The following is a 21,661-nucleotide window of genomic DNA, read 5'->3' on the forward strand; positions in this document are numbered from 1 at the left end:
CTGCAGGTGTTCTCTGCAGCACGAGTGCACCAACTTCACAGGGGCCAACTTCTGGGCGAGCACAAGTGAAGGAGTGCAGCAGTGCCCTTCAATGACCATCTTGGAGCCCGAGATTAATATTGACAAAGAGAACCCGGTGCGTTTGATGTGAATACTGGATTAATCCCATGCAGTGTCCTGTAGAGTCATTACCTGCTCTCAGGGCTGATAAATATCCATCCTCCTCCAGCACAGGAGCACAGCTCCACACAGCTCGGGTGTGGGTCGTCGGGTGCTGAGCTCTGGTGTGTGCTACCAAGCCAGGCCAAGGTTCTTGAGTGCCTGGAGGTGACCTCCTGTGCCTCAACAGCCCGGAGGCCCCAGGACACCGGCTGCGGAGCCTGTTGGTGAGCAGCACTTGTAACGCTCCTGCGCTGCACAGTGCAGAGATGTGCAAAATGTCAAAATACAGAGCATCAGCTGCAGACAGCTAGATAAACTCATCTCTTGGGTTGAATTGTTGCTATTTTTAACAATATCTTAATTATATTTCAAGTGTTTTCATCCAAATATTTTTCATTTAAAGACAGACCCTCTCCCAATGGCAGAAATCTCTCTGTGCCAAAGCTCTCTGCCTGTCCTAGCATGGGGCAATCACTCTTAAGCAGGCAGCTGGGGCAAAGCCCAGACCAGAGCTGGAGAGAGGGATCCCGCAGGACCTTCGCATCAGTCCAGCTCCACTTTTGCCATGCAGGAGTGCTGGGCTGAGGTTCCCCCAGGGCTCACCCGCCGGCGGCAGGGAAGCCCGCTGGGCACAGGGGCTGTGCGCTCTCTGGGCCGCCCTCCTCAAAAGCATTCCCTTTCTGCAAAACTTCCCTCCCTTCCCCTCGGGGGCTGACGGCAGAAAGAAATCCCGGCAGCCGCTCGGTCCCTGTGTGTGGTGGAGGATGCTGGCTTGCGGCCGGCCCCCCGCAGCCTCCCGGCAGCTTCACCAGCTCCACACCTCCCATCGCGCGTCCCTGGTCTGGACTGGTGCAATCCGGGAGGTTCAGGCACTCAGAAGCAGGGGTTAATGTTGTTCTGCTCTTCCTCCTCTTCCTCCTCCCTCCCCAGAGTGTTGGGAGGCAGCGGATGAGGAGCCCAGCCCGGGTACAGAGCGGTTTGTGCAGACAGCGTGGGTCGAGCAGAGCCTGGGTGCCGGGGAGGGCTTAGCCTTTGCGTCCTGCCTCCTCGGAGTGGTCTCCTGAGGAAGCCCTGGGCTGGGTTTTCATGCCAGCTACAGCTGTTGGAGTGCATGGTGACAGAGCTCTTACTGTCAAAGCAAGGTTTTGTATGCAGATGGCTTTGAGAGTTCAAAGTGCACCAAATGAAGGAAAATGCTGCCCGAGGACTTGTTTTGCTGTCACTAGCCTAGGAAAAGCTTGGAAAACACTGACAAATTCTAATTATAATTTTCCGTGGTAACTGATATATTTTTTTCTCCCATGTAGGTCCTGATAATACAAATAAATGGGACTATCCCAAACCTGAATGGAACAAATATTTCATGTGACTATGGAAACAACATCCACACGGTAGCCAGAGTTGCTGGAGATTATGTAAACCAATTTATTTATTGCAGTTTACTTCCACGTGAGAAATACCCAGCGTTTCCAGAGGACCAAGGTTTGTAGAGGGAAACAAGCTCAGTTCATTCTCACCACTTCTGTGGATGTAATTTTTCATAGGCTTTTTTTTCTTTCTCCAATTGTACGTGCAGATAACACGTACAGGGAAAAAAAGACCCAAGCTGCTTCTGTTTTATAGGGCATATGACTTTAAAGCGTAGGAGTTCCACCGTCTTTAACGTGAATTGACAGTATGTCAAATCTATCAATTTTGTTCTAAGCATCAGACTTTAAAAGCCAGTTCATATACTTATTTTATTAAGATTTATCTGGTTAGAGCTTCTGCTTTAGATTTAGCAAGTACTAAACCAAAGATATCTTAGCCCTGGGGAAATAATGTTGCTACTTACATTGATATTTTCAATTGGTTTTGTTTGATTTCCCCCCTGAACATGTGGTACCTTTCAGGAGAGGTTCTGGAGGAAGAGCAAATGCATACCTAAAGGCAGCTCAGAAACTCTTAATCCCCTTTATGTGATCAAAAGCCAGGCTGAGGTTCTCTCGGATGCCCCTGTTTTCAGATGGTAACGAACGGGTTGTCCATCTTGAGACTCCTTGGAACTGCATTACGAGGTGACATTCACCTGCACATCTGGTTAAAGTCAACCAAGCCTTGACTTTAGATCTGGCCAAGCTGACCAGATCTGATACTGGCATTTACTGACGGAGACAGCCCCATTCTGTAGCTCCTTCTGAGAAGTGAGATGCTTCATTCCAGACTTGAGTGCTTGTCAAATTTCCATCTTTCAAGCCTGGAGTGAATGCTCTATTGAAGATGGCTGACTTCAGTAGGAGAAGAATTAACCAGCCCTTTTGAAAATCCCACTTTTCATAGGCAAGTTTATAAAGCTGCATTGTTTTTCCCCCTAGCTATCCAAAGAATGGGAGATCATTAACTGTTCTGTATTGTTGGTTACAGCAACGTCCAAATGAATTTCTGGAATCCAATGGGCTGATTTATTGTACATATTCTGAAAGAGGCATTGTCTCTTGTGCCTGGTGCTTATATGGCAAAATTGCAAAGAAAAAGGAAAAAAAATAAGCAATTTTGGGGGATGGGGAGTCAGTGTAGTGTGTTAAGTAGCCAAAAAAGGGATTTCCACTCTTCTCTGCGAGTTTGTTGTCATGGGGAAAGTGAGCGGGGTTTTAAAACATGATAACTAACATGTTTTAATTACCACATTTTTTTTAAATATCATTTAGCACCAACTGTAAGCGAAGGCAATAATGAACTCTGCTAATTAACACTTGCACCACACGCTGGAATTTTCTGCTGAAAGTCGCAATGTTCTTTTCTGGTGAGGGTGATGTAAAGAGTTGATTTAAGAGGGAAGAGCTGGAAGTCAAAGGGCAAAAGATGAATGGTCCAAGCTCAGAAATGCAGCTCGGAGGACGCCCTGGAGAAAACAAATCAGATTTAGCCCTTGTTTTCCCAAGGGTCTGTCTTGTCTTCTAAGCGTGAGCATGAGTGAGAGGCTCTTGCAACCCAATATTCTTTGGCTTGTTTCTCTCAGACCACGTGGTTGTCGAAACTGCTCTCCGGGTCAACAGCAAAAACATTATCCGGGCCAATTTCACCATCTACGATTGCAAAAGAACTGGAAACATTTACCCGAAGAGAGCGTAAGTGCCTCGGGTGTGTGGGCAGCGGCTGGGTGGCACCGGCGCGATGGAGATGGATGGAGCGGTTGAGGCTGGACAAAGGTCCCCCCATGGGTGTTAATGGGGGAGCGCAGCCCCCTGGCAGGGGCCTGGGCAGGATTTGGCAGGAGCATTGGGGCTGTGCTGCCAGGGATTTACACAGGAGGGTCCTCGCGCTGCCTCGAGCCATCTGGACGTGTTGGGTTTTCTTGAATGTGAATCATATTTTTATATCCAGCTTGTTCTGTTAACCCTTTGGCAGCGGAGCTGGGCTCCCGGCGGTCCCTGCGGTGGCTGTGGGGCGGTGAGGGAGGGAGGGAGGTGTTCCCTCTGCTCTCACCCCTTCCAGCTTTGGCTGGGAGCAGCCATGTACCCCTCGTCAGCACGGGGGGCTGAGGGGAGCCAGCAGCAGACATCCATCCACTTCTCAGGAGTGCAGCCATGGAGCCTGCCCGCAGGGATCCCCATGTCCTGCCCACCAGCCAGCCCATGCCCTGTGCAAACCATGGGCAGAGCCTTTATCAGGATCAATTGCCTGGCTCCCTGGAGAGGTGGACAAGGGGAAAGAGGGTTTTGGGGAAAAGGGTATATTTTGCTAAGCAGGGGAGGCAGCTCCCAGTCAGCTGGGGCCTGGGGCAGGTGGTGATGCCTCCAGAGCTGTCTTCGGGGTGGCACAGGGAATGCGGGACTCACCCCAGCTCCCAGGGAGAAGAGGAGAGGAAAACCCAGCCCCTGCTGTGGGCTTTTCTGGGTGCCATTAGAGACTGAACACTGTGTGAAGACCACTCTCACAGCTGAGGTTTGGCTTCCACGAGCAGCCCGAGATCTGCTCTTCTCACTGCACCTTTGCCATTTCAGGTGCACCAGCTGCCTCTCGACCAGATGGAAGTGTCATTGGTGCCCCTCCACCTATGCCTGTGTTTCCAACCACTCCCAGTGTGACGATGCACTGCAGATGAAGGTAAGGCCACTCAAACTTTGCTGCCCTGGGACACCTTCCGTGGTTGGGTGCTGTTGCTGTGGTTTTCCTTATCCCGGGATGGGGCAGATGGGGTTGGTGGGTGTGGGGCAGCTCCGACGACAGTGCTGCTTTGCTGCCTGGCTGTGGGCTGCCTCACAGTCTGAAATGCAGTGATACACATCGCACTTGCAGAGGCTCAGCCGATGGAGAGCTGAAGGATCACTCTGGGTGGTGCTCTGCATGCACCATGTTTGCAGCGCTCCCTGGCAGTGCGGGAGAGCGTGGGGCTGAGGCTGGGCTTGGTACCATGGTACCTCGAGGTCCCCAGCCTGAGCCTCACTTCACCCAATGACCCTGGGGATCTTCAGGCACTGATGCTCAGCTCAGTCCTCACTGCTCCTTCCAGCAGCCTCTGAGTGTCCTCCAGCAGCGGCCGGCACGGGCTGGCTACGGCTTGTCGTGGGATGGAGTCGGGGCACCTTCCTGTGCTGGCACTAGGAGGGGGATGCATGTGGGGCAGGGAAGCTGCAGCAGTGCCCTGCTGTGCCTTGCCTGGAGGCATGTCTGTGTGAGGAGGCTGCCAGCCTGGCTAAAGCATTCAGCTGCCCCCCTACCTTCAGCAGCTCCATCGCTTGGCTCTTCATCACCTCTCATGTCTGGAGCAATGCCACTGCTTCTCCACTTCCTGGACAGCTGGGTTTGAGTAACACACCAAGCGTAGCAATACCTTACAGTCCATTTGGCTTTGACTAGGCCATTGTGGTACATTAATAATTTGCTGGAGCACCACTGGTGGTGCTCACCTAACGGAGAAAATTGCCCCTTTCCAAATTACACCTTTAATAACCCCGAGGCTCAGTGTGTTCCTGCTTCAGAAATTTAAATTGAAGATAATTTAAATAAAATTGGCTTTTTAGCAGTCACTCTTGGTGTAGATCTAAGCCAAGCTTTTACACTTTAACAGCTCATCTCAGCTCTTCCAGCGTTCCCCATGCCCATCACTGGCACACATTAGCCCATGTCAGATGTCTCACCCTCACCCCCTGGGCTAACCCCAGGGCTGGCCCTGGCATTCGCTCCCTCTGGTTTGGGGGGAGCACCCTCCACTTTGTCAACTTCCCAGGTTTCAGAAAGCATCTGGTGTTTTCTCTTGTTGTCTGGATGGGTGCTGGACACTTGAAAAACCTCCCTCATGGCTGCTCCCCATGAGGGACCCATGTGCTGAGGCTCTGCAGTGCCTGCCCAGTGCCAGGACACGGAGCTATGCGGGCTCTGGTGATGTACAGGCTGTGATGATGCCAGCCTCTGGTGATGCTGGGCTCTGGGGGTGCCGGGCTCTGGGGCCTCACATGAACCCTTGGTCTCTGCTGCGTGTGCTCCAGGCACTGGGGCAGTGGCTCCAGGGCAGGATCAGCACCGCCAGTGGCACCAAGCAGCATCAGGGCCACAGGAGGGGCTGGGGACCAGCACGGATTAGGAATAGCTGCTCTTCTGCACGGAGGGAGGATATTAGGGTCATAGACAAAGGTCTCAAGGAGCCTCAGCTACACATAATGAAGAGCTGCACCCAGTCCTCCCATTCCACTCCCATCACCTTGAGCAGACAGCAAGATCCAGGGTTCCCCTCTGGCAGGGATAACTGTGCCTATCCTTCCGTAAGGATAACTGTGCCTATCCTCTCTTTCTTGCCTCTGATCTCCTCCTCCAGAGGTTCAGTTAGGTTGGATGCTGCACCTGGCTTGGGCACATTCCTGTTTTATCTCTGCTTTTCTTAGCTCTTCCCACCCTTTTGGTGAGCAGCTGCAGGAAGAGGTGCTCTGTAGCCCTGGAAACATGGTGCCTGGTCCTGCAGTCTGAGCTTTCTGTAAACACACGGTTGCTGGCTACACCTGAAAACTGGTCCACGGGGAAGCCAGCACCATACAGGCTTCATCCACAGCATTTTAAACATTCAGACCCTTTGCCCTGATCCAGACATGAATAATATAATCAGCTCTATTTCTAGCTGTTGATGAACAGCAGGAGAGGGGGCTGCAAGACGACAAGTTAATCAGTCCTCTAAAGTGTATTTATCTAGCGAGCTATGCCAGCTGCTGTGACATGTGAGGACACACCAGGCCATAGGAGCTTTTACATGAATTTTCAGTTGTGGCCCTGCTGGTTTTATTTTAACTCTTTTGATTCTCCAAGAGGAGGCTTGTGACTGAAATCTCTCTCCGGTGCTTTGCTTTGTTGTTTTACTTCTCTTATCATGTGCATCTCTGTTATTTAATCTCCTTGCTCAGGCAGCACCAGCTGTGCTTGGTTAAGATGAGTGTCCTTATAGAAACAAAGCATGTTTTCCAGAGGAAAACAGGCACTTCCAGATAGCTCCCTGAGCCCTAGCTAGGTCTGGGGGAAGGCAAGAGAGAAACCTCATGATCACTGCGTGTCCAGCACCAGAGATGTGTTCTGCGGCATCTCGGTGCTAGGAGGGCAGGGCTACCTCTCAGCAGAGCAGCAGCAGCACTGCCATCGGCAGAGTCACAGTGGGGTAACCTTTAATGCAAGTGAGAATGAAATCTTGCCTGCTGCAAATCATTCTGCATAATGGACCAAATATTTTGTTGTCTTTTACCCTAATGGCTCCACTGTCAGAGGCATTCATATGGATATACCCTAGGGCAACAGAGAATCTGGCTTCATTTTTGCTGTAGTTTTGCAGTGTGATTTACATCTCATGAGAGAACAGGATGGGCTTGTCATACAGACTTGGATTCTGAGTCAGCTCCAGTATCTGAGCCATCAATTTAAAGTGAGAACAAAAGTAGGGGGACAGATGACCTTTTAAAATCATTTTTCAGCTTCATTTAGGCCTTTAATTTCAGCTGCCCTAGTGCTGCAGTCCCCCTGCTGAAGCCCCCATAGCTCATTGTACCCTTTCCCCCCATGCAGATGTGATCACACACAGACCCCGCTCACTCCTGCAATGACTCTGTGCTGGAGGGACACCGCTGGGCAGTGAAATCTCTGCCGGGGCTTGCAGGAGTGTGTGTCGTGGTGTGTGAGACATCGGCTGCCACCCTGGCAAAGTCACCCTCGTAGGCTGCAGTGCCTCCTTCTAGTGTCCCTCCAGCCCCGTCTTCTAATGTTTAAATGCAGGTAGCGATGGAGCTGCCCAGTGGCAGCTGAGGACCCTGTTCACCTGTGAGCACACGTTTTCCAAGGCAAGAAGATGAAATGCAGGCTGGGCATCTGCTCCCCACTGCCTGGGGCTGGGAGCTGCTCATGTCCCAAGCTGGCAGAGGAGTCTGGCGGGAGTGAGAGGGGAATTCCTGCTGTGCTGCTCCTGTGGCTGCTGGCCATGGCTATGGAGGAGCCCTCCTGGAAACCCAGCCACCGCCACGGCTGTCTGACATGCAGATGGGTGGATTTTAAGGCAGTGCCATGCTGGGCTGGACTTGGAGCCCTCCTCGAGGAAGGAAGGCTCCATGTGGCATTATTGCTCATTGCATCAGGGTGCCATTTTGGTATTTCAGTTCCTCAGGTTGCAGTGTGATCTGACTTTACAGATGGAGTGAAATTAATCTTATCCAGGGCCCTGGTGTGTCATCTTGCCTTGTCACTAGGGACGCTCAGCATGAACCCAGCCAACCTCTCTTTTTTCCTCTTGTTTTGTACATAACAGAAGAAGATTGACTGCCCGCGGATTGTCCCTGCCTCTCTGGAGCCCATGCCCACCGGAGTGCCCCGGGACATGACGATCACACTGGCTAATGCAACTTTCTCTAAGGTAAAGGAGTTCCCAGAGAGATAGAAAGGTTCAGGTGAGCCCAGGCACGCTGGGTGTGAGCACCAAAGGGGTTTTAAGTACGAGCTGGTTTCTGCCTGGGGAGTGGGTGCTGGGGCCAGTTCCAGTTTGCGTTAGCATGTGGAATCCCTGTACTGACAAAAGACGGTGGTGGAAAGCAGCCACCCTGATGGTGAGTGAGGTTTGTGCTGCAAAGCTGAAGGGAGACGCTGTTCGTGTCCAGGCATTCTCCAGGGATTTCCTGCAGTTAGTGATGGCTTTTCCTATTTCCTGGCAAAAGGAGGTTCTTTTACCCCTTGTAAAACAGTCACTAGAGCAAAACGTTTAGGGGAAATAAAGTTCCTGGTTCCCTTGTGTGCTCTAGTGACTGTTTTACAAGGGGTAAAGACTGTTTTACCCTTGCTCACTGCATAGTATGCCAGCGTCATGCTCTCCCCGCCCCACCACCCTGCACTTAGGAATGAAGGACAAAGGCCCGAGCAGTGCTCAGAGAGCCCTGCGCTGGCTCAGCCACTGCTTGGAGTGCAGCCTGGAAACAAGTTTTAGCTTAACTTCTGCTTGTCACCCCAGAGCTCTTTTTTTTTGGTGAAAAAGCCTTCCTGTGGAGTTTTCTGGCATGCAAATTGTCATAGGGTGAAAAGTGGGAGTGGACATCAAATGGTGCCTTTGGAGGTGCATTGAACTCCAGGAGGAAACAGAAGGAGTTCGGGACAGGGAGGCTGGGCACTGGGGAAATACTTGACTAAGCTCTGGCACTTGTAGAAAGCCACCTCGTGTGATTTTGGGTCAAGTCTTCAGCCTGGCTCGCTGTGCCCTGCGAAGGGTACCTGTACACGGGGCAGCCCTGCAGCTCCTCTGGAGGGGATGGAGAAGGTTGGGAATGCTGTGCTGGGGCAGTGGGGATGCTGCCAGGCGCCACGGAGGCACTGCTTCCACCAGACCTCCTGCCCTTTGGCACAGGGGCAGAATGGATCTCCCCCCGGCTGGGGCTGCTGTTTCCTGCATGGGTCTGGACTCTGGAAGGGAGGATGTGGCTGCCACAATCAGCAAGAAAGGGCGAGAAATCCTTCTTCCTCTGTGGATGCTGGAGGTGGTGAAGAGGAAGCAATACCGCCTGTAACCCAGTAGGAGATGAAGTCAGCAGGAAAGGGGCCGAGGCACCGCTCCCGGAGCGGCTGGAGGGGCTGCTCTGGCAGTCCGGCTTCCTCCTGGAACCATCCACAAGGTGTCCCAGGGCATGGAGCAGGATTCCTTCTCCTTTCCTCTCCACAGGAGCTCACGAGCGCTACTGGAGCTCAGAGCATCTGGGACGCATGTCCTGTGTGCTGGGACCCTGTGTGCTGTGGGGACAGTGGCCGGCTGCAGAGCAGCAGCTACTGGGGCACAAGCAATGCACTGGAGGAGGCTCCAGTTCGCCTCCAGGCTCTGTGTGTGTGTTCACTGGGCCAGCAGCTTCCTGCCAGGACTCTGGTGCTTGCTTTCATGTCCTTTATCAGATCTGTCAGCTTTCAAAGGGCGGTTAGACCTCAGTAGTGGTGGAGCATCAACTTGCTTGGAGATAGGATATTTTCCTGCAGGATCGGGACACAGCAGTGGCTCAGGGCAGGATATCATCCTTGTGTTATCAGGAAAGCAGCACAGAAAATCTGCCTTTGAACCTACTCCCAGCTGGGTCCTCATTTGAGTTAGAGATCTGCTCTGTGCAGTTGTTGGGAGGAGGAAGAAGGCGGCTTTGAGCCCAAATGACGGACTGGTTTGGTCCGGTTTGAGTGAAGCGGCTTGGGACCATGTTGGCTTTTGGCCTGGGTTACAGCATGAGCTTTAAACACCCCCGTCCAGTGAAACCTGGCTACCTCAGAGGCTGGGGTTCTGAGAGCATAGCCCAGCCAGGCACATCCCCTGGTCTGTGGATGCTGTGGGTCAGGCACATCTCCTGGTCTGTGAGTGCCGTGGGTCAGGCACATAGCAGGCACCAGCCAGGCACATCCCCTGGTCTGTGGGTGCTGTGGGTCAGGCACATCTCCTGGTCTGTGAGTGCCGTGGGTCAGGCACATCTCCTGGTCTGTGAGTGCTGTGGGTCAGGCACATCTCCTGGTCTGTGAGTGCCGTGGGTCAGGCACATCTCCTGGTCTGTGAGTGCTGTGGGTCAGGCACATCTCCTGGTCTGTGAGTGCCGTGGGTCAGGCACATCTCCTGGTCTGCATGTGCTGTGTGTCCCCGGCTCCAGGAGCAGCTGCCCCACTCCTGGTCACAGCAGGTGAGAGCAAGGGGCAAGGCTTGGCTCCACGTGCAGTGCTCAGCCTGCAGCAGTTTTGTGTATAGGTGTGTACCAGAGCAGGATTAATTAGACACAGATCCCAGCCCCGTTTCCAGTGCCAGGTTCTGATCTATTTGAGCTGAGCACGGTTCAGGTGCTGACGGCAGAAACAAGGTGAGACATGGTGCCTGCCCTCTCGGTTCACTGAGATGGAGAACAGCACAGAAGTTCTGCCCTTGTCTTCCCTCTCCCAGGAGACAGCCCTGGAATGCCATTTTGGGACCGACAGAACATTTGAAGCCCGGTGGGTGAACTCCTCTGCTGTGGAATGCATACACGTGCTGGTGAGTCAGGGGTGCGGCCATCACCCCATATCCCCTGCGGCTGTCACCCCATATCTCCCATGGCATGGGGAGGTCTTGCCCCCAGACTCCCACCCGCAGCTGGACGCTGCCTCCCCTTCTCCCTACCTCCACTTCCAGGTGAAATAAGTGCAAACTGGGTTCTCTTTGTGTGTGCTGGTGCTGGGGGGGGTGTTCACGATGCTGAGTGTCTGCTCTGTGGGTATCTGCAGCGGCTCCAGCCCTGGCTCCACTGGGGTTTGGAGGTTGCTGCTTGTTTACCTTTCCAAACAGGCAGAGTTCAGCTCAGGCAAAAAATTTGGCCACCTTTCAGTGTTGCTATTTCTGTAGCTTTTATTCTGAGCTAGGAGCTGGCCTGAGAAAATGTGCAGGCACTGAAGAGCAGCATGCGGTTGTGAGAGAGCAAACTGCACCTCTGAAATGCAGCGGTCGTTTGGGCTTCCACCCATGGGAATACTGCGAGCAGAGCAGGAGAGGAGCGCTTTCCCACCACGTCACCTGCAAACCTCCGTGCTGTAGCCCAGCACTGTCCAGTCTGTTGGCTTTCCTGTCCGTTCCTACTCAAAATAGCAGCAAGGCTGGGCTCTGCTCCCTGCGGAGTGTGCTGTGCCCAGCACCCTTCACTGGGACCTCAGCAGAAGCTTTAAACCAGAGAACAGTCTCCCCTCTGTTTTTGCTGAAGATGAGACCCTCCTGTACTGAGCAGCAGCCTCACGAGGAATGTTAATCCATACAGTGTGTACATGGAGCCTCCCATCTGACTAGATTTCCTCAGCATTTGTTGTTCTTTTCCTATGTGCAGCTCCACACACCAGAAAAAAGCCATCTCTTCCCAGTGAGCCTGCAGCTGAAGGATAGACCGGACAGATTCATCGACAGTCCGGAGACGATGACAGGTCTGAGTTGAAACTATTTTTATTCTGCTCTCATCTGGGCGGCTTGAACGACTCCGAAATCCTGGCAAAGTTTATGGGTTCAGGAGAGAGCCGTGGCTCAGCTGGGCACAGCTTGGTTCTTCCTGTGCCCAGAGATCAGATGGCACCCCTGGACACCCAGGAGAAGCTCAGCCCATCCTCGAGCGCAGGCGGTCGAGCTGGAGCTCTGGGACACAGGGAGGTGTGGGAGTCCCCAGCATTGAGAGAAGTTCCTCCCAGAGGACACAGGCAGGGATGGGGGAGGCTCTGCCAGGCTCTGCGTGGCAGCAAGGCTCAGCCCTCTGTAAAAATTCAGCCTTTTTTCTGTTCCTCCTGTGCTGAGGAGGACGCAGCCTCTGAGCACAGCTCGCCCCTGGCCAGCACTTGTGCAACAGCCGCCTCCCTCTCCTGCCCAAGACAGGGAGTCAAACCCAGCTGGGTGTTGTTGGTGTCACACCTTAACTGGGTGCTCATGGTGATGCACCAAGCTGGGTGCCATGGCTGGGGGCAGCAGCCTGGGGCTCTTTTCCCTGTCAGGAGTGTCAGCAACTGCCGCAGAAGGAACTGATTTACCCTAGGTGCAAATGTGAACTAGCTGCCCAAGGGAAGCTTTTCTTCAGAGGACAGCTGTAATAAATAGGGAGACATTAACACCATAGGCCACTGACCCAGGATAAAAAGGTTTCCCCATAGTAAATCCCAGTGTATAAAGAAGGCTTATCTCGCAGAGCATTCCACATTGGTGAAATAGCCTCTGAAATGCCAGCGTGGTAGGCATCAGATATGACTTCCTTGCAGAAGGAAGAGAGTGTCTGTATTTGTGAGATCCAGAGGTAACCCGGAGGCGAGGGGTGGGAGATCTGAGCAGAGCCCGTTGTGATGTGCGAGAGCCTCAGTTCTTGGCGTGGGTGGTGCTGGAAGCAGGAACAGCAGCGGAAGGAGTGCAGCAGGACCCCCCCTCCTCCTGCGTGGAGAGAGAACTCGCTTTCAGAGGCTCTGCTTGCATCAGTCTGAATTTGCCAGAATATTTGGAGATCCCATGGGACCATTGCACGGCTCCGGCTCCTCCTCGCCTTGATCAGATTGGTGAGAGTGAAATAGAGAGGCTGTCTCGTGAGCAGAGAGAGAGATCTGCTGGGCCCATTATAAATGTGTGCATCTTTCGTACTTCGCTAGTGGAATTAGTGTTATTAGTGTTTAGTACTTCAATATTTATTAGCATTTATTGTAGACTGTGTTCTGGTAGCCCATCAAAGGAACCCCAGCTCATTGCTGTGGGGTGGAAAACCAACCAGTGCAACTCACTGGGTGGACTCAAGGCAAGGTGAAAGAAATAAACTCATTTTTTGTGGAGACTGGGAGAGTCCCTCGGTGCAGGTGACGTTTCATTAACGCGAGCACAGGTGGGCTGCTGAGGGCTAAGGGTTCATTAGTGGCTTATGAAGCATCTTGAGATCCTTCCGTGAACAGAATTGCAAAATGGGGCTGTTTCTTTATTTTATGTTCTCCTGCAAAGACTCCTCTGGGGAGCTGGGCGTGAAAATAATGTTTCCTGAGTGTTTCTGGCTGTTTATCTCAGCGGATGCCCACACTCCAGCGGCAGAAGTCTTTAGGCTGGAGAGGAAATGTAACCTCGGGCACCAGCTAATGAAGAGGTGAAAGCCATGTAGGAAAAAGATGTGGAAGCTGAGCTGAGCAGATCTGAAGGGAGAAGTCAATGAAAGGGGCCCGTGGTCACCAGGGGGAAGGGAAGGAACTGTAAACACTGTACAAAGCACTGCAGCCATCCAATTTCTGTCAGAGTGTGGAAGCAATGTGATTGCTTTGCTAACAGGATGGAGCCAGCTTTGCCAAGCAGCTTCCCATGTGGATGCTGAGAGTTGGAAACATGTAGCATAAATTGACAAAAGGTTCCGAGTTTGGGTGTTGTTTGTTTTTCAAGGGGAAGAAAAAGGAAAAGAAAGTGCTAAATTATATTGCAGTGAGAACAAGCACCCAGTCCTTCTGGGAAATCTTTAGGATGGCAGCCAAGAGCTGCCTCATCTCACTATATGTGCAAGCTGCTCTGGAATACACTGGATTTCAGATGTTACTTGGATTAATGTAGCTGGGGGGTGGGGATGTAAAAGGGGGTATGTTTGACTGCCTCAAGCTAAGCAAAGCCCCAGGCCCAGGAGCTGACTCTTACTATTGTCTCTGGTGGTTTAGTGGAGGTGTACAACTGCGCGACCGGGAGCGCCGACTGTTCCCAGTGCCTGGGGAGGGAGGACCTGGGGCATCGCTGCATCTGGAGCGAGAGCAGCTCCAGCTGCCGCCTGCACAGCGAGAGCCCCCAGCTCTCAGATGCCTGCCCTGCTCCAGAGATTAAGAAGGTGAGACACGGATGGGACGTGGAGAGCACAAGGCAGGTGTGCAGGGGCTAACACTGGCTGTGCCGGGCCCCTGGGGCAGGGGAGGGACCACACTTTGTCCCTGATGCTGGACGGGGTCAAGACCAGCACTGAATTACTGTTTCTATGCCATTGAGTCACCCAGTGCCAAGGACATCTTGCTGGTGACAAGATCCGATCTTTATCATGTTAGGGGGAAAAGCAGCAGCCCAGTTGCAATGTCCTGAAGTTCCTGGGGTTGGTAAAAGCAAGAACGATTTGTAGGGTTGGTGAAGGATTCTTACCAGGATCAGCATTTAATGGAGCGTAGCTGAAATGTGAACATAAGTACTATCTCCTTGCACGTTGCTGTGCACTTCTGTCGAGATGAAGAGTGGCAGAGGGACCTTTTCCATTATCATTTTGAAATGAGTTTTATTTAAATTATAGTTGAATGAACAGTTGGTCGGGGGCATTTGGACCTAGGGTACTGCTTAGAGGCATGAAATGAGTCAACACATTTGCTCCTGACAAGCAATAAAGAAAGTATATAGAGGAAATCTTAAAATGAGCTTGTTAGGAAAGGAGAAGCTGGAGAGTCAAAACTGCTAATGTGAACATCAAAATGGGCAAGGATATGGGATTTCTGTGTGTAGGGAGGTGTGTAGGGATAGCTGCTCAAAATCCAGGTGCTATAACACGGCACCCTCCCCTGGAGGGACTGCAGGGTCCCCATCGCTTGCCTCTCCCCTCTCCTAATGGCAGGAGGGGCCTGTCCTGCCCCAGCACACACCAAGTGTTATCAGCACCTCGCCAGAAAATAATGGAAGGAAACCAGGGTTCAGGTGGCAGAGGGCCACAGGACTCTGCCGCTGTTTCCTTAGCAAACAGCAGCTGGTAGATCCAAACCCTCCAGAGTCACGCAAGCAGAGGGGCCCTTGCAGAGCCCTCCTGGAGGGGGCAATGCAGCGGGTGAAGGAGGGCACAAGCCTGGGGGTGGGTCCTGAGCAGCTCTGGCCGGCTGCTGCAGTAAAGCATTGTGCTGGCTTTGTGTGCCTGTGCCTTTGTGAAGGATCAGACATTTCTGAGTAGGAAGGGTTTGTCTCACCCGCTGAACAATGCAGTCATGCTGCCCGATGATGCCCCTCATGCGCTGGAGCAGCATCACACCAGCACCCGTCCCCTCGCAGTGGTGGAGTGAAACACCATTGGTGTAGGAGATGGATGGGGGACAACCTTCTCCCGCAGTGGTGGGCTTGTCCTGCACCCCAGGGGGCTGCAATGCTGGTGGCTTGGCCACGCTCCGTGCATCAGGATGCTTTTTGTCTTATTCTTGTCCTGAAGGGTCTTGCTCTGTTCAGAACAGCCCTTAGAAATGTGATGGCAGGACTCTTCCACACTAGCACCCCTCCTCTGGGTTTGTTTCTGCCCCAACTCCATTCCAAGCTGTGGTGTGGAAGGAGTGCTGTTTCACCCCAGATATGTCTGCAGCTGGAGCAAGCCCTGACCAAGCCCAGCACAGAAGTGCAATGGTTCCTTGTTGGCAAAGCTGCAGCAAGTGGAGCATGGTGCTGGGTGTGCTGGAGCGAGCAGGAGCAATTCTGTCTTCCTCACGGTGGGGGGCGAGTGGAAGGTGGGACGGGCACAGGGGTGAAGGCAAGAAGCTTCCTGGTGGTTCTCCTCCGACCTGTGCCTCGGTGCCGCAGATCGAGCCTCTGCGTGGGCCGCTGGAGGGGGGCACCCTGCTGACCATCCGCGGGAGGAACCTGGGCCGACGCTTCAGCGACGTCGTGGGTGCCGTGCGGATCGGCAGCGTGCCGTGCGCCCCGCTGCCCGCCAGATACGTCGTGTCCGAGGCGTGAGTGTCGGGGCAGCTGCGGGGCCCCTCTCCCCTTCGTGTCCCCTGCCTGTGCTGTCCGGCCCCCATCGCTCGCCCCGCTCCTGCCCTGGCGCTGCACCCTGGGCAGGATGGGGATGGGGACATGCTGTGGGTGGGATGTGGTGCCCTGTGCCAGGCTCAGTGCTGCGGGGCAGCCCCTGTGCCACCAGCAGCACTGCCAGCCTCCCCTTCCCCATCCGCAGGATCGTATGCCAGACCGGAGAGGCGCAGGAGGCGTTTTCGGATGTGGTGACAGTGAATGTGAGCCGGGAGGGGAAGTCCAGGGAGCGGTACTCCTACGTGGTGAGTAGCTGCCTCCTGGATGTTTCTTTGGTGGTTCCTGCACCCCTTAAAACAAGCCCACAGCCGCTGCCCCCCCCAACTGGCTTTGAAGGAGGATCTAGGACAAACATGTTGGGGTCCTCGAGGAGCAGCAGATGCATCTCCTCACCCGTGGTTACCTGGGCGAGGTCTGGCACACCCAGGCAGGACTGCAGCCGTGGTGTCATCAGGCACAACCTCAGCCCCATTTCGGCTCCTGCAGAGGTTTCTCCCTCATCCTGGCTGTATCACTCTCCTGCTATTGAAAGGAGATATACCTTTTCTTCCAAGCCCTTACAATCTGTGAGATTTTTTAAGGCTTGCAAAGTCTCCTTGTGCTGTGTAAGTTAAGTTATATACCATGGACTCACACATGGACTCATGCTATTTAGAACTGATTTATTTGGCTGTAGAGATTGTCTTATTTTTTGCATGCATTCCCAGCGTTTCCAGACATCCATGTTCACATCCAAAGTCTCTCAGTGATCCAGCAGTCTGGAGCAAGGTGCCAGGGGGTACAGCCCAGTGACAGACTTTGGGTTTGGGGTCTCTGGTGCGTTGTCACAAGGTTGTGTGCTGACTGGGCACATCACTCATTGCTGGGCTATTGTCTGGTTGATAAAGAGAAGGAAGGCTCCAAGAGTGGGAAAGGGCTGGGCACTCCTTCATGGGCTTTCTCCATGCAAGGAAAAGCCCTTTCAGGAAGCACCTGTAGAAGCAGCAGTGATAAGCAAAGCAGCAGGAGCAAAAGCCAGTTCCTGAACTCAAACCAGGTCTGCAACAGCTCTGTGCTGCAGCTCCTGGCAGGCTGAAGGAGAAGGCTGTCCTCCTGGGAGCGAGGAGCCAGTTTCTGCTGGGGGGGCACAGCACAAAGCTGTCTTGTGTCTGCGTATGTCAGCAAAGCTTGGGGAAGAGGTGGGAGAGTGCCCTGCTTTGTGCACACGTGTGGGGAGCTGCACGATGCGTAGCTGGTGGTGTGTGCCACACCAAAAGTGGCTCCCACCCCCTTTACAAACTAAGCAACACTCTTGAGTTCTCTTGATTCTCCTCTCGCATATGATGGCATTAAGATGGAGTAGACTATGCCATGCATGGCTGGTCTTGCTGATGCCTGAGCACTGATAGCAATTTATCTGATTTAAGACTTTTAGAAGTGCCCTTCCAAAGAAGGTTCTTTGTAAAATACCAAATATTTCCTGTGTGCTACAGCTTTCAAGGTCCCCATTAGATGTATCTAGAGGACAGAATTCAGCTGTGATTCTGCTGAGGAGGAGAGCAAAACGTTATCAACAGACCTCTCCAGAACATTATAGCAGGCTATGGATGAGGTGAATTGGCCAAAGTGGCGCTGGAGGCAATCCGTGCTGGCAGTGCTCAGAGAGCAGTAGCCCTGGCTCTTGCCAAAGGGAAGAGCTGAAGGGCTTTGGGGAACATGAATAATCCTCTCTGCTGTTGTTGTAAGTGCACATTTGAATGCACAGGTTAGGGGCCAAGGGCAGGAGACAGCTGCCTGCAGGCACTCAGAAACACAAATTAACAAAATGAATCCTGTGGAAATGGGTAATGATCAGAAACAGCAGTGGAAATGGCTGAGCGTAGGACAAGGGCAAGGGTAGCTCTTAATAAGGATGTTTGTGGCTGAGATTGACAGGGAAGGGCATCTGTACCAGGTGGAGTGGAGCAGCTCATCCCTCCTCAGAACGCTGCTGCAGTTCTGCTCGGTGGCTGCAGCGAGGAGGAGGGGAGCAGCTCCGGCCGGCCCCAGCCTGTGCCTTGCAGTGCTCGACAGGGAATTACCAACAGCCCTATGGAAGGGCCTTGACATAACTGTTCACTCTGCCCTCGGTGTCCTGCTCGCGCCCGAGCAGGGCGGCTGCCCAGCAGACTCTGCTGGGGCGCACGATGTAGCCGCTGCAAGGGCTCAGCCCTGCATTAGTTATCAAAGCCTCCAGCTCATGAATCTCAGGAAGATTTGCAGGGGCTGCAGATGCAGATAACACACATGCTAATTTCTGCTGAAAATGGCGAGAGGCAAAGTAACTTCCTGTCACCTCCAGAGATTCGGATTTGAAGGTTCCTTAAGGAGGAGTTTGATATTCAATTATGTAGAGCCATGTGGCTGCTTTCACAGATCTCAAGGCCGTTATCCAGTGGGGCTTCAGCATTATCTTCATATTCAGGAAGAAATGGATCTGGAAGGGCAGAGATGGTGGGAGCTGGGATGAGTGAGAAATTTCCTTTTCTGAGCTGTCGCCATCTCTGGACCTTCTGTTGGAAATCTCGAGGGACTGGTGGGGTCTGGGATCCAGTTGGGCTCATGTCTCATTTATTGCCACAATTTAGGGATCACAGAGGTTTACATGATCTCACTCCTCAGCACTTGCACTTCTTCCCCTGTTCTGAAACCCTGACAGTGAAAGCTTTTGCTGTGCTGCTATATTAGAGCCTGACAGTACTGGATACTTAAATTTACTGAAGCAATTCCCATGTGCAATGTGGAGTATCCAGCTGTGAATTTGCCAGGCCAGAAATCAGATGTCCCCTTTGTTTTTAGCTTCCTTTGGTGCAGTCTATAGCTCCCCTCAATGGCCCGAAGGCAGGAGGAACCAGAGTGACCATCAGAGGCAGCAGGCTGGATGTCGGCTCCGAGCTCCGTGTCCTGGTCAATACCTCCAGGCAGTGCACTGACCTCAGGTGGGACTGGGTCTAGGGGCTGGCACTGATCTAGTGACAAGAGCCAAGTGTTAGGAAGGGTGGCATTGTCCCCAGGGAGGTCAGGAAGAGCTGGGGGTTTGATGGGGACATGGGGGAATCACTGCATATTACTGCTAAGCCTTGGAACCAGTGCAGCATCCCCAGCAGCCCACTTGGCTGCTGCCTCCATTTCCAGCACCCGTCAGGCTGGTGTTCCTGGAGCGGTGAAGAAAACTCTCCTCCTGTATGTTCCTCTCTTGTCAGTGGTTAGAATTAGGAGTGTGCTGTTTCCCTTTGGCTGGATGGCAACTCAGTCTGGCAGCCTGACGTGATAAAGGCTGAGATTGCTCATTAGTAAGCAATGTAGTTAACAGGGATTGGCATGAGACTGGGAACTCCTTCTTGCCCATGTCTGCCATCTGCCTTGCTCCTGGGGGGGTGCTCAGGTCCATGGGGCCAGGCTCCCGTGCTCTGCCTGCCCTGGCTCCTTGCAGCTTACCCGGCTTTCCCAATGCAGCCGCAATGCCAGCACCATCACCTGCACCATGCCCTCTGCGGAGCTCACCACGGCCGTGCGAGTCTGCGTTCAGTTCGAGAACAAGTCTTGTGCCAGCTACAACATCACCTTCAAGTATGAGAAGAACCCGATTATATCAGACATCAACCCCAAGAAGAGCCAGATCAGGTAATGTGCCTCCCCCAGCAGACAGCCGAGCTGCCCGGACCTGAGCTTTCCTTTGTGACCTTTGTTGAGATCAGCCCCTTAATTTTTGCTGACTGAAAAGTGAACAGGGTTCTCCCATCAAAGCCTGGACCTAACTGGAGTACCTGGTGTAGGCTGGTGCAGGCAGCGCAGGCTTGCCCTGCCTCTGCTTCAAGCCATCCAGATGCAGAGTAGATCCTGAGCAAACCCCATGTCAGGAGACCCTGAAGCACAACCAGGAGGCAGGGTTTGGTACTGGGGCCCATGCCACACTATTGCAGCATCCTGACTTCCATTTCAGAGCTGGCACATAATCTGTGTCTACCTGCAAAAGAGAGGGTGAGCTCCAGGCTGGCAGGAGAGGGTCCTGTAGGCAGAAAGGAGCTTTCTCAGCCCTTGTACCAGTTTGTACCTTGCAGATAGGTACGAAAGGGCACCACAGCTCTCAATGTGCTTCAGTGTGCCTCAGCAGGAGCAGAAGAGATTTCACACACCAGGACTCTCTGTAGCTCATTTCAGTGCATTTAGGACACGGTAACTGCACCGTGCACACCTGGTGGGTGCTTTAGGGGGGTTCAGGTGGGCTGTATGAGACCCTGAGGATTTTTCTTGGCAGTAAAACTGTTGGAGGATAAGCTGAGATTTGTAATTTTGGATTTCAGCTTTCCCTGGTGATGGTATTTCATTTTCAAAGCGTGTTGCTTTTAATTTCATGTCTCTCTGTGGAGCTCTCAGGCTCCTGTTCCTTTGGATACCATGGTGAAATCCCACCTTCCTTGGCTGTGCAGCCTGGGAAACCCAGGGCTGACCAAGAAACCCAAGAGCCCAGTGCCTGAGCCTGCAGAACCATGGTGACAGCAGTGCTGTTGCAACTCTGATGGTCTGATCCCCTTGGAGCAAAGCCATGTCTCGGCATTCCCAAGTGCATCACCAAAGATTTGGGCTATGGGAAAGTTAATGACAAGGCACAGCAGTGACTCAACCAACCTCAGCTCCTCATAGGCTTGCGAACTGAGCTGAGTGGTGAGAGCGGTATCTGAACACAGAGACAGTGGAAGAATGTCAGTGCCCACATTCACAAAGGAAACCACCAGGGTATTTCTCTGTCACCTTGGTCTGCTTTCTTAGTATTTACAGCAAAATTGCATTCCACCGGGAGCATGACAGCAGTCTCACTCATCAGACTACATGGTGGCTCGTGTAGCCCGACTGCTCTGGTGCCTTGCTGGGCTGCTGAGCATGAGGGGTCATTAACTTGTGTAAAAATTTAGCCAGATCTGATTTATCTTGCCATGCTGCTAAAATAATCCATGTAAGCGAAGTTTAAAACAGAACAGAAGTTGTAAACTTGTCTGCAGATGTGACAGGCCCTTAGTTAAAAACTCGGATCGTAAATGCGTAGTAATACCCCCAGATTTCAGAGAACCTTGGGCCCAAAGTCACTGTGTCTGGAGCGGTCCTCAGATAATGGCATTTATAAGTCCTGACTTCCATGACAGATGCTCTGAATAGATCAGATGTGATGTGAAGAAAGGGGAAGGTAAATCCAGGTTGTAGCTTCTGCTGTCCAGGGCAGAAACGCAGTGCCAGTTCTCCATCCCTTGCCCTGCCTAGCAGAGCATCAGGGTCTTCTCGTCACTGTCATTAATTGATTGCACATTGAGAGGCCCATGTTTCACATTCCCCAGGCAGCAGATCCAAAACACAAAACAACTTCACATTCTGATCTAAATCAGAAGTGTCTGGGAGATGCAGGATCCCTGTCAGCATTAAAGGGGGCTCTTCCCTCTCCAGGATTCACAGTTCTCTGCAGGTCGCTGTGGAGACAGTGAGGGAATATCTCCTGGCTCTTGCTTTGAGGGGTTGGAGGTTCATCTCTTACACTGTTGGTGGCCTTGGCAACCTGCTGTGTACACCAGCAGGCAGAGGCTGGCTGCTCCTCTGGGGAGTGGGAGTGAGGGGGCAGCTTTCTGCAGCTGGAAGAGGTCCCCACTTTCCACCATAGCAGCCACTGCTCCTCCTTCCTTCCCTGATGCCTTGGCAGCAGTGTGGATGCTTGCTGTGAGTAGGAAGAAGGTTCTGGCTGCTGGGTTATGCTTTCTGCTCACGCACCTGGGAAACATC

General features: G+C 52.8%; 1 protein-coding gene across 1 annotated transcript in view; it reads left to right on the top strand.

Annotated features, from left to right (window-relative positions):
• Positions 1 to 21,661, top strand: part of PLXND1 (plexin D1) — a 74,089-nt gene that overhangs the window by 24,589 nt on the left and 27,839 nt on the right. The window contains exons 5-16 of the mRNA XM_062636345.1: positions 7 to 136; positions 1,470 to 1,644; positions 3,161 to 3,269; positions 4,146 to 4,248; positions 7,916 to 8,020; positions 10,550 to 10,639; positions 11,460 to 11,553; positions 13,780 to 13,943; positions 15,647 to 15,798; positions 16,023 to 16,122; positions 18,695 to 18,834; positions 19,352 to 19,519. Coding sequence (XP_062492329.1) covers positions 7 to 136; positions 1,470 to 1,644; positions 3,161 to 3,269; positions 4,146 to 4,248; positions 7,916 to 8,020; positions 10,550 to 10,639; positions 11,460 to 11,553; positions 13,780 to 13,943; positions 15,647 to 15,798; positions 16,023 to 16,122; positions 18,695 to 18,834; positions 19,352 to 19,519 — 1,530 coding nt within the window. The remainder of the gene's footprint in view (positions 1 to 6; positions 137 to 1,469; positions 1,645 to 3,160; positions 3,270 to 4,145; positions 4,249 to 7,915; positions 8,021 to 10,549; positions 10,640 to 11,459; positions 11,554 to 13,779; positions 13,944 to 15,646; positions 15,799 to 16,022; positions 16,123 to 18,694; positions 18,835 to 19,351; positions 19,520 to 21,661) is intronic.

Source organism: Pezoporus occidentalis, unplaced genomic scaffold (assembly GCF_034315485.1).
Source record: "Pezoporus occidentalis ecotype Australia unplaced genomic scaffold, CSIRO_AGI_Poc_V1 ctg114, whole genome shotgun sequence".
Lineage (NCBI taxonomy): Eukaryota > Metazoa > Chordata > Aves > Psittaciformes > Psittacidae > Pezoporus > Pezoporus occidentalis.